The following is a 12,229-nucleotide window of genomic DNA, read 5'->3' on the forward strand; positions in this document are numbered from 1 at the left end:
GGCCGCCGTTGACCTCCTTGCAGTCCACTGCCGCCGATTGAGCACCACGGAGGACAGAGCGCGCTCGATAAGTGAGAAGGGATGGAGGCTGGGCTGGGAGTCCAACCACCGCGTCCAGCCGGCGCCGCCTCCGTCGGAACTGCCGCCGTCAGAAAGGGGTTTCGATCACCACAGGTGTCGCTGCTGGAAAAGGGAGCTGCGTCTCTGTGATTTTGACTGCCGGGAGTGGTTCTGTGACTTCCGGGAGCACCGTCGGAGCTTCTGGCTACTTTTGCCGTCGCTGGAAAATTCTATCGGTAAGGACTTTAAGTTGGTTCTCCTTTCTGTTGAGTTTCTGGGAATCTCATTGTCACTGCATATGGTTCAGGTAACCGCTGCTGCTTGAGGTAGCTATCGGGCTGTCGCCGAACCAGTTCGAAGACCACCGCTGTTTCGGTTCAGCCGTTCCTTCTTCGATTCGGTAAGCGTTTCGATTTGAAAGCCCTTTCGTTACTGTTCTGTAATCTCACGCTGAGGTTTGTGGCGTTAATCGCTATAAGATTGAGTTTCGGTTGTTGTATGTTACGATTAGAGTTGCTGAGACTGTTGAGAAAACAAGTGGAGCCGAGTTGTTGGTTGCCGTCAATTCGGGTTGAGGCGGAAAGGACTCTGTGACGCGTTTGAGTTATGGAATTTGCGTTTTGAGGTAGGGGCACTTTCCAAAAACTATGTTTTAAGTATTGGAATTATTACATATGGATACTGTTGTGAGATATTGTGTATTTGGTGATTGTATCTGCCTTATGTGTTATTTGATTGACTCGAGTGATTATGGACGTTGGTTTGGTTGAATTGTTGTGTGGCTTTGTGAAATGTAATGTTTTGAAGTGATCCTTTAAAGATTTGAAATCTGAGTTTAATCCGTTGAGGATTGATTTGATTTGAGTCAATTATTTGATGATGTGAAAAGTCGAATGCACTTTTGAATTCAGCCTGGTTTACTTTAATTGACTTGATCTTGGACAAATGATTTGTTACTGAACCATTTTTTTAAAGCTTTGGAAATGAGTTAAATCGGTTGATATTGAGTTGATTTTGAAATGGTTTTCTTGAGATATGCCACTGAGGCAACTGTTGGATTTAGCTTGCTTTGAATTGATTTCTGGTTTTGAGCTGTTGAAAAGGAATGAGAAACGGTTTAGTTGGGACCCGAACTGGGTGGCAAAAGTCCAAGTTTTAGGGGAGGTGCTGCCGAAATTTCTACAAAATCCTAGTCTTGTTTGAAAAGTTATTTAAAAAGGATTGGATTTGAGAAGTTGTATTATTTGATTTGTTAAAAGAATATTTATATTTTCAAGCTTAATTTATTTAGTGAGCTTTATGCCTTGAGTTTGACTTATTTAGAAATGAACTATTTTTACCGTTTGAATCACTGAAGGAAAGAATGATGCTCTAATATTGATTTCAAAATAAAAAGGAGCTTTTAGTGATTTCAAAGGAATCTAGACTTTTGATTGAGTAATTAAGTTTGAGGCATTTTGGAAGAGTTAGAAAAATGGGTTCCAAAAAGAAACCTGACAGTGGTTTGATTCAAATGAACCGGTTCCTTAGTTGATTTTTGGACCGGGTTAGAATTTGTGATTTTGTATGGTCGGTTTCATAATAAATTCAATTTTATTTACTTGAACCGAGAATCCATGATTTTAAGAGTTTCAATGAATTTTAAGGAATTGATATAGGTAGACCTTCCCTAAAGACTTGGGACTCTGCCGAGAAGCTTTTATTATAAAATCCCATTGTGGGATGGGTGGTTTTGAATACTTTGAAATAAATCCTTAACTTGTCATGGTTTTGGAAGTTTTGGAAAGAGAATGCCGAGAGTGGCTTTGTTTTAAACAGGGAACTCACTTTGAGTAAATTTGGCTTATGAGCCTGAGATGATTTGAGAAATGAGATCTTTTAAGCCAAGGCTGAAAAGAGTTGAAATTTGATTTCAAAGTGAAATGGCTTGAGAAAAGTGATTTGTGGCTTAAATACCGGTTTTATGAATTTGATGATGTTGAATGGTGGAAGTGCTGTTTTGTTATGGGCCGGAATGGCTGTGTATGATTATGAATATTGGCTGGTTCTGGATTGAACTGTGAACCGGAATGGCTGTGTATGATATTGATTTATGGCTGATTGCCGAATGATTTTTGGGCCGTATGGCTGACTATTAATTATGAATTTAAGCCGGATGACTGAGATGGATGTTGATCCATGGCTGGGACTGAATGAATATATGCTTGAGATACCTGGGTAGTAGCAAGGGTTGTGGTTCGTCCCACTTGCTCCAGGTCAAAGACTGTGACGCTTGGGTAGTAGCGGTAGTAGTGGTGATTCCACTCGCTCCAGGTTGAGCTTTTAAACACCTGCCTGGGTAGTAGCCGCAGTAGTGGTTATTCCACTGGCTCTGGGTTGAGCGGGTAGTAACAATGGGGTTGTAGCTCAAACTTACTTGCTCCGCGATGGGTGTTTCTGTCCATGGTTAGCTACCAGGATGTGTCGGGTTTACTATATAACCGACAGATGATATCATCAGCCACTAGGGATAGGCATGCATCATACGCATCTATGTGACATTGTTTGGGTGTGCATATTATACTTGGTTTGCCTATGTGATTAATTGCTAATTATTCTACTTGCAATAACTGTTTGTTTGTGCTTGCATCTTCCTAATTGTGTTTGCTACTGGGACTCTGTTGGACTGTGGTGATTGGTTGATGGTTGGATTGTTTGGGCCTAGGGCCGTGGTTGGAATGAGATGAACCGATGGTTGATTTCGGTTTTGTGTTTCTGGTTTGGAATAAAATATGAAAGGCTATTTTGTTTCAGCATAGATAAACCGTTTTGAAAGGCTTTTGAGTCTTTGAGAATTGAATGGTTCCTGTTTTAGAAAATATTTCCGACTTTACTTTCATTGTAAACCATTGTTTTTGAAAAGAGGCATGAGACGGTTATTAATCACTGGTGCGGTTATCTTCATGTATCCTATTACAGTAATTCCTAAAAACCCTCTACTGAGAACCCTTTCGAGGATGATGTTCTCACCCCCCTACATTTTCCCCCTTTCAGGATATGGCGCAGAAGTTATGAAGAGTTCATTTAGTTGTTGTTGAGATGCTCTGTATTGCTTTAGTATATTTTTGTTCCCTCGCCTTTATCTTGATACATTCTGTAAGAGGGATAGAAATTGTATTGGGTAATGCTTGTAATATATATATATATATATATATATATATATATATATATATATATACTCTTTATGAGTTTTTGTGAGTTGTATGGTATCTATGGATGTATATTATCGGATGAAAGTATTTTTGGGAGCGGTATTGCGGTTTAAAGTTTCAAACAGGCTCATATTTTAGTATTAAATAGTATCAGTGTCGTCGTTGTAAACCCCGGTTAAATTAGTAGATAATTAGTTAATAAATTATTTTTTAATAAGGAGGATTAGAAATGCGAATATTATATCAAAATAGGGTAGAGCTCATCGAAACGAGAATTTTGACACCAATTTTGAAGAAAACGGTCCAAAAATGGACCGAAAGGACCGAACCGGTTGAACCGGACCCGAACCGGGTTGTCGGTTCAACCGGACCAGCCCTATTAAATGAACCCAAGCCCTTCATCCCCTTCATTCCAACAGAAACGAAGCTTTCAGCTTCCAGGGGAGGGAAGAACGAGAAAAAAATCCCGTAACCCTCACGTTACATTCCAAATCCCGTAACTCCTCCGTTCGAGCTCCGATCGCCGCACCGTTTGCGGCCACGCGTTCACCGCGTCGAGCTCTACATTTCTACCGGAACAATTTCATAGGTAACTTGTTTAATCACTCTCAGCTTCATCTTCCCCCAATTTTCGAATTTTAAGTGGGAATATTGAATTTCTTTGATTTCTGATGTTTTAGGATCCAATTAGCTTGAGAGAAACGTTCACTCTTGCTTATGTGAAGCTTGGGTAAGGTGAGGATACGATAATTCTATTTTATTTTCATTGAATTTGAGCTTTGAGTATTAAATTGGGTATATATGTGTTATGAATGTGTATTAGGTTGAAAATAAATAATTGGAGCTTGAAATTGTGAATACTGGAACTTGGAGGAAGCAGATTAGTTGAGTTTTGAGGGGCTGCTTTGGTTTTGAATAAATAGCTTTGGTCGTTACGTGGAAATCGGCCAAGGTATGGTTTAGGTTTCTTGCATTTAATATATAATGTTCTGTGAAAACTTAGGCTAGATGACCATAGGATAAGTTGGAATGCAGTTGTATGCTTAATGTTTAGTAATTTGTCGATGAATATATATATTTGGTTGAAGTTTATTGGATAATTAGTTATTAACTAACGATTTGGTGAATTATTGATTTGAGGTATTTGTGTTAAAAGCCTAGGATTTGTGAACTATGATTCTTAGTTGAATTTTGGTTGTTGGATTTGAATATTGTATGAGTTTAATTGTTGATTTGAAGTAGATTTATTGTGGTGATTGTTATGATGATGAGGAAGAGTATGTTGAATTGAAAAGAAAGCAGGTTTGGACCCGAAAAGGGTGGCAAAGTCCGAGTTTTAGAGGAGGTGCTGCCGAAATTTTATAAAAATTAGAGATTTTGTTTAGATGATTATTTAAAAGAAATTTAGATTTAAATGTTATATGGTTTGGTTTTGAGTTATTAAGAAAGTGAGTATGTTTTAAGTTTGAAGTTTGATTCTTAGAAAAGAATGAATTATGTTTTGAATTGAAACTATTGATGGACGGAATGGGAGGTGTGATAATGAAGGATAAGGATTGAATATGTTTAATGTATGATGATGAATGAGATGCAATTGAGAATGATGTGGATGTTGAGGAATTATAATTGAATTATTTATATGGCTTATGAATTTGAATAATCTGAGATACGAGATTCCCTGGATTAAGTGCCGTGGCTTGCCACCACGTGTACCAGGTTGAAAACTCGATACTCTGTTGACCCTACGACGTAAGTGTGACCGGGCACTATATAAATTCCCGGGAATGTTACCCCCATTGAGCAATATTGATTATTTGAGAAAAATCTATGCATAGACTCTTGGGGATGCACGTCGGGGGACAGTCTAAGGACAATTCAGACTTGTCGGGTTGGCTGGATAACCGACAGATGAGCCTCATCAGCCATAGGACAGGCATGCATCATATGCATATTACTTGAATTACTTGCTTGTGCTCTAATTGGGTGTGCCTATCTGTATTTGCCATGCTAAATGTGTATTTGTTACCTGCAGTAGTTGTAACTTTCTTGTGTTTGCCTTTACCTGTTTATTTGTCTGTGAAAATGCATGATGGAATTGGAGGTATGGAGGAATGGCAGTATAGGACTTAGATTTAAGGTTAAGTTAAGTTAGGATTAAACATTTTTAGGAAACTGTCTTTTATGGCTTCTGTTTAATACTTTAAGCTCTACAATCTGAGTGTCGGCGTTCTAGGATTGCCTCTGGCATTCCCAGGACCTTATATATTATGTGTGTGGCACCTTTACCATACTGAGAACCTCCGGTTCTCATTCCATACTATGTTGTTGTTTTTCAGATGCAGGTCGGGAGCCATCTCGTTAGGCGTCTGGACTCTTAAAGCGGAGGGGTTACTGGATAGTGTTGTTGTATAGTTTTGTTGTACAGTGATGTATATATATGTACTTAGCTTTCTCTCCGCTTAACTTGTCCTTTTTGATCCTCTTAGAGGTTTATGGAGAGGCAGGATTGTGTGTATGTACTTTTGGGTTTTGGATATGTATGTATATATGTGTAAATATTCTCCGGCCAGTCTTGACTTCGCAAGCTGAGTTAGGAGCTTGTTATTTTGTATCTTTGGCACTCTATTCCTACTTCTGTTACCTTATGTTTGACAGTTACAGTTTTCTTAGCATGCAAGTTAACTCGTTCCTTGAGCATTGCGCTTTTATCTCGCGATTTTTATTTCCCCTATCCTTCAAGGCTCCTAGCATATTATAACTCTTCTGCTATTATATGTACTTATTTTATTTTAGAGGTCGTAATACCACATCACCTCTGTTTTACGACTTAAGCGTAAAGCTTTGTGTGGTAGGGTGTTACAGTCGTAATGTCCGAGCTATCAGAGTTGCGCAGCCGGAAGCGTGAGCTTTGGTAGCTAGGGTGTTACAGAACTCAACCTTGTCCAAGGTTGTGCTTAGTACCTTGATATTCAAAGCCCCTGCCCTCTGAATCTCATTACGAATTTCCTTAAAAATGTTGCGAGTGAAATAACATGATGCAGATCTTTCATATACCTCCAACGAGGTAATCATCACTGGCTCAGAGCATTGAGACTTAAAGTTAGCTATTAATTCATTGTTTCTATACTCTTTTAAGGCCCTATCCAGGTTATGCATGAAGTCAATGAGGATATTCTTGCGATTAACATAAAATATGATGAGAGAGTTTATACCTTCACACTGTGACGTCATCCTTATGTACCCAAAAAACTTATCCCGTAGGAAACAATGGGACCACATCGCACGAATTTCGTATGTCTTTTCCATCCAGGTACTCCCAACAAGGTTGTGCTTATCCAAAATGGCTGCCCATCTATGATCAAAATCTCTGCGGTCATTGTTGTCGTATATAAGACCCTTAAAATCCCGTAGGAAATTAGGATTCTTTATATTTTCACATGCATTTCTCTGAAGATGCCATCCGCATAACCGATGGGTCGCATCAGGAAGAGCATTCTTGATTGCATCTCGCATGGCAAGGTCTCCATCAGTTATTACTGCTTTAGGACTTTTCCCACCCATCGCTTCAACAAACGTTTCCAACAACCACTTATACGTATCTGTGGTTTCGTCGGATAGTAGGCCAGAGCCGAAGATGACAGTCTGCCCATGATGATTGCATCCAGAAAAAATAACCAAAGGTTTGTTGTATTTATTCTTCTTGTACGTTGAATCAAAGGCAATAATATCTCCAAAGCAGTAATAGTCGACAATTGATTGCCTATCTGCCCAAAAAATATGCTCGAGCATTTCATCACTAGTGAACGTATACTTCCCAAAGAACAGCAGATCGTTGTTTGACTTGCCAACCAAATAGTTTATTGCCGCATTGGCATCCCCATTTTTTACTTTTGATCTACGATAACGATCAATGTGGTTGTACAAATCTTTGCGTGTGAAGCCAGCATGACGATATCCACCCTTCTGGAACGCAATATATCCCATAATATGGCACGTCTTGACACCAAAATTATGAATATTTTTCACTTGGACTTTATCAGAAACAGTGAGACGACGATTGGCCGGAACGAGATGTGCAAATTGGGGGGGGGGGCGTCAGATCGTGGTTGTGAGATTCCACAAAACATGATACCTTCCATCTTCCGCAGCCATAGTCAAGCTTTACCCTAGGCCGAGCTGCACACTTGGTTCGCATGAGTGACCTTGCCTCCCTTGATCTATCATCTAGATCAAGATACCTTATATTCCTCCAGCCCTCCTTATTACAAACAAGTTGCCTGCAAATGATTCTACCTTCGTTATCCCTAACGACGTCGTCCTTCCTCATTACAAATCCATGCCAACAAGCATAAGCGTTATAAAATTGGCAAGCCTCATCCTCTGTCCTAACTCGAGGTTCCAAATATCCTCCACCATTAAATCCGCAATTCTTTTTACACCACAATCTTGTTCACTCTTGCTAGTAGAATCCAGCAAATCCACATCGTCATCTTCAGCATCATCTTCTGCATTCGGTTGATAATCGAAATCAACACCCAAATCATTATCAGAATCATTCTTAACATCATCCTCGTTTGTGGACATAATTTTACCCCTGCCAAAATCCAGGTTGGTGACAAAAAATGTGAATAAACAGAACGAATGACAGCAACTACAGGAAGCTAACCTAAGCTGCATGTAAAATTACCGGAACCAAACCCAATTAAACTAACCCAATTGTTTACGACTCCAGTATAAGGTTTTAATTTCAATGCCCTAAACCTAGCCACAGCATAGAACTGGATAATGTGACTTAATTTCCAAATTCCAAAATAGCAACCCAACACCCTAAACAGAGAACCGTTGAAAAGGTATAGACTATCATCAAAATTAAACTAATTTGGATTAACAAAAAACTTAATCGGACATACCTTGATGACAACCAAAGGTTGAGCTTGAACGGGTAAAAATGAACTATTAGAGGGAGGTGACCTTACCTAATCTACCGCACCTAATTCGAAGGCCGCTGAAAAATGGGGGTGGTAAACCAGCTTCCACCAGCCACAGTTTCGTCACAAGCAGAAGTTCAGCTACAAATTTCTCTGCTGGAGCCGCATCATGTTAGCATTCGGCCTCTCCTCAGTTGACGTCGATACCTAACCGACGGAACCAGAGTACCAGTTCCGACTCCTGTAACTCAAAAGAGATAATGCTTGCTAAATGGATCTTGGGTTGATTAACGAAGGCCAAAAAACGAAAAAAGGGTTGGGTACTATGGAGGCTATGCGTTTTCCAAGTTCTCAGAGATGCGTGTTGAATTTCAAGAAGAAATGGAGGGTGTTTTTTTTAAAAAAAATAATATAGAGATTAGAAATTATAATTGCAAATATTCCCCTATACATTATATAGTATGTATATACACTAGCTAATGTAGTATGTTTATATTATAGGTTCATTAAAAGCTTTGACTATCACAGTTCATTATTTAATGAAGCTTTGAAAATTTTTCTTAATCAATGGCTGTGATGGTAACACCTAAGTAAGGGTAAATCACCCACAAAATTGGCTTGGTTTGGAAGAAATCACCTAATTTTAATATATATTTAATAGGTGAGTTCTACCCAACCCCCTCTAAATCAATATGCAAATTACTCCTTGTGACGTGGCATGTTTTAATTGGATGTTTAGTTTTAGTTTGAGTTAATTTAACTCAATAAGAGTTAATATCTTAACTAAAGTAGGGCAACTTTGTAATTAAATATTTTTATAAGAGGGAGGAATATATAATTTCTGTAAACATTAAAAAGTAAAGTTATATTTCTTATCATTGTTCAGAAGCTCAATGCCCCTTTGCCCCATTCCTCTCTGAAATTGAAAGAAAAAATAACTCAAGCTGTACCCACCCATTGACCCAGCCCCACCGCCCGCAGCCCGCAGCTAGTAGTCACGCCAACCACTGCAGCCACCTCAACCCCGCAGCTCCGTTGCATGTACAGGCATTGCATGTGGAAGGTCGGCGCCGTCGCAGGAGCTTGAAGTCGTCTCCTCTGTTTGAGAGCGCTCTCTCTGTATTCACCGTGCCTCCGTCACCGTCACTGTAACCGTCACTGTCAAGAACTTCTTCGTGCTTCCCTCGCCACCTGACATCTCTGTTCGTTCTGTCTTCATTCATTAGCTGGAACCTTCCCTCGCCGCTGACATCTCTGTTCGCTCTGTTCGTGCTTCAGGTAGGTCTTCTCCTTTTCTCCATTTTGTAGTATTCATTTATTTGTGTATTCTAGCATGAGTTTTGCGCTGTTCATTCTTGTGATTACTGATTTTGAAATTTCTAAGTTGTTCATGATTTTTAGTTCTGAATATCTTAACTTCTATGACTAGGAAATAAGAGTCATTTATTTTGGTTAATTACTTTATTTTGTTCATGATTTTGTTAGCTGGATTTTGAATTTTGTTTGCCGTGACTTGGAATCATTTTATAGTATTTATTTGTGTATTCTAGTATGAGTTTTGTGCTGTTCATTCTTGTGATTACAGTTTCTGAAATTTCTGATTTGTTCATGATTTTTGGTTTTGAATATCTTATATTCTGTGTCTAGGAATAATCTAATTTGGTTAATTACTTAATTTTATTCCTGATTTATGTTAGTTGGATTTTGAATTTTGTTTGCTGTGACTTAGAATCATTTTGTTTGAAATAAAAAACCCCAAGCCTTAGAGGTAGAGAAGGAAGAAGAGGAATTGAAGGAGAGATACGTTGAATCAATCAAAATGAGATGATTTTGTTATGGCATGAGGTGAAAGCTAAGTGAATTACAATGAGAAAGGAAATTACTATTATAAACTAACTAATCTCTAGCTATAACTAAGCTAATTGTAACTAATTTGTGCTGACTCATTACTAATTATAATTAAGTAAGTCCTTACTAATGTATATACATACCATAACTCCTATCATTATCTCTAATTTTCTTATTTTTTAAGCTGTTTCTTTTTTCTTTGATCTTCATCATCTCTAAATTATGCTTTCTTGAAGACTGCTGTTGCTATGCTGATTTGACCTTGATCACTAATGCTAAGTTTGTCTCTGAAGTGTAGAAAGTTTTATGAGTGTATAACCTTTGTGAAAATATCAGCCACTTGCACAATTTTTGGGATGTGGTTTATTCCGATTTCTTTGTTATTTACATGGTTTCTAAAAAAATACAAGTATATCTTAAAATATTTGGACTTAGAATGTGAAATAGGATTGACAGCTAATAATACTGCACTGAAGTTATCACAGTATATCATTGGAACTTCTATTAAAAAGAATTTTAACTCACTCATCATAGTTTTTAATCAGATCAATTTTTCTACTATATCTACAATATTCTTATAGTATCCTTTTATACTTGACCTAGTCACAGTCGTTAATTTGTTGATGCCTAAGACACCAAATTCGAATCAAGAAATACACATTATTCACTAATAGACTTTTTATCTTTAAGATCCTTAACCTAATTTGAATCACAATAAAAAATAACTGCTATAAAATTATTTCTTTTTAAATATAAATCATAGCTTATTGTACCATTTAAGTATTTCAATACTCGTTTCAACAATTTTTAATAAGAATCTAAATTAAAGGAAGTTGGATAAATTGAGAAAACTTGTACACACTATAAGAGATTTTAGGTTTGGTCACTATTAGATATTGTAAGCTGCCAATTACATATCTAAATAGTTTTGGATCACCAAAGCTTGAACTTCCAAAAGCCGTGTTAACATTAGACCTCCATCAACATTAGTGTAAATCTCCCATATTCTTCATAGAAAACTTAGCATTCAGTTTCTCTCTGACATCTCTGTTCGTTCTGTCTTCATCCGTTAGCTGAAACCTTCCCTCGCTGCTGACATCTCTGTTCGTTCTGTTCATGCTTCAGGTAGGTCTTCTCCTTTTCTCCATTTTGTAGTATTTATTTATTTGTGTATTCTAGCCTAAGTTTTGCGTTGTTTATTCTTGTGATTACTGATTCTGAAATTTCTAAGTTCATGATTTTTAGTTCTGAATATCTTATCTTCTGTAACTGGGAAATAGGAATCATTTATTTTGGTTAATTACTTAATTTTGTTCATGATTTTTGTTAGCTGGAATTTAAATTTTGTTTGCTGTAACTTGGAATCATTTTGTAATATTTATTTGTGTATTCTAGCCTGAGTTTTGTGCTGTTCATTGTTTGCTTGATGTCCCTTAATTTTGTTCTGAACTGAGTTAATTGGAATTGAAGTAGGTAATTGGAATAAGAGTAGATTTAATTTTGATCAGAAACACCTTGGATGTTGTTGTGTTATTTTTCCGAACCTTTCATCTTGTTATAGTTGCTGATGTTGTGTTGTTGTTGGTGTTTTGTTTTGTTTTTTTTTTTTAATTTATCTTCTTGCAATTAATTAGTGATTGAAAGAGTAAGCGTGGTGTACTAAATATTTAAAGATGATTATATGAGATTATGGAGAGCATTTGTCAGGGAGTGGCTGAATAGAAAAAGGAAAAATAGGTAAGCAACGGTTGCTTTGTTGAATTGGAACCCTGCCCAAGTAGATAGAATTTGACTTCGAAACAGTGAAATTAATATAATCCACTTATAGTAATTATATCCCAAGGTCTTGGGATGATCCCCTCTGTTTGCTTGTGTTCTTTTGTTACTTGAAGATATAGCCATTTTTTGCATTTGTTTTTGGTTAATTAATTCAAAATAGCCAACATACCCCTTCAGAAAAATTGTCACTGGAGTTAATGTTGCATTCGGTCCTACTGCATTTTGGCCTTCTTGAAAGAGATAACCTCTATGTTTAATTTCCTGAACAATTATAGGCTTCTGTCTTTTCCTCATTTTTTATTCACTGTATGTTTGATTGTAGCCTCTGCTTCTCAAATGTCAATTCCTATTGTTTATTTATTATTCTTTTTTTATTTATATTGTCAAAATATTGGGTTCTGCTAATTCTATTTTGAACTAAGA

At 37.4% G+C, this 12,229-nt stretch overlaps 1 protein-coding gene and 1 long non-coding RNA gene across 2 annotated transcripts; one reads left to right on the forward strand and one right to left on the reverse strand.

Moving 5' to 3' along the window:
- Positions 1-3,634: 3,634 nt before the first annotated feature.
- Positions 3,635-5,957, forward strand: LOC140177114 (uncharacterized). The gene is made up of 4 exons (XR_011868862.1): positions 3,635-3,840; positions 3,932-3,986; positions 4,075-4,203; positions 5,588-5,957. It is a non-coding gene; the product is annotated as an uncharacterized lncRNA (long non-coding RNA).
- A 289-nt stretch (positions 5,958-6,246) lies between these two features.
- Positions 6,247-7,235, reverse strand: LOC140176852 (protein FAR1-RELATED SEQUENCE 5-like). The gene is made up of 2 exons (XM_072208407.1): positions 6,464-7,235; positions 6,247-6,257 (listed from the first exon to the last, which is right to left on the reverse strand). The coding sequence occupies exons 1-2, from the start codon at positions 7,233-7,235 to the stop codon at positions 6,247-6,249; spliced, it is 783 nt and encodes a 260-aa protein (XP_072064508.1).
- Positions 7,236-12,229: the final 4,994 nt, after the last annotated feature.

The sequence above is a fragment of the Arachis hypogaea genome, chromosome 12 (assembly GCF_003086295.3).
Source record: "Arachis hypogaea cultivar Tifrunner chromosome 12, arahy.Tifrunner.gnm2.J5K5, whole genome shotgun sequence".
In the NCBI taxonomy this organism is placed as follows: Eukaryota; Viridiplantae; Streptophyta; class Magnoliopsida; order Fabales; family Fabaceae; genus Arachis; species Arachis hypogaea.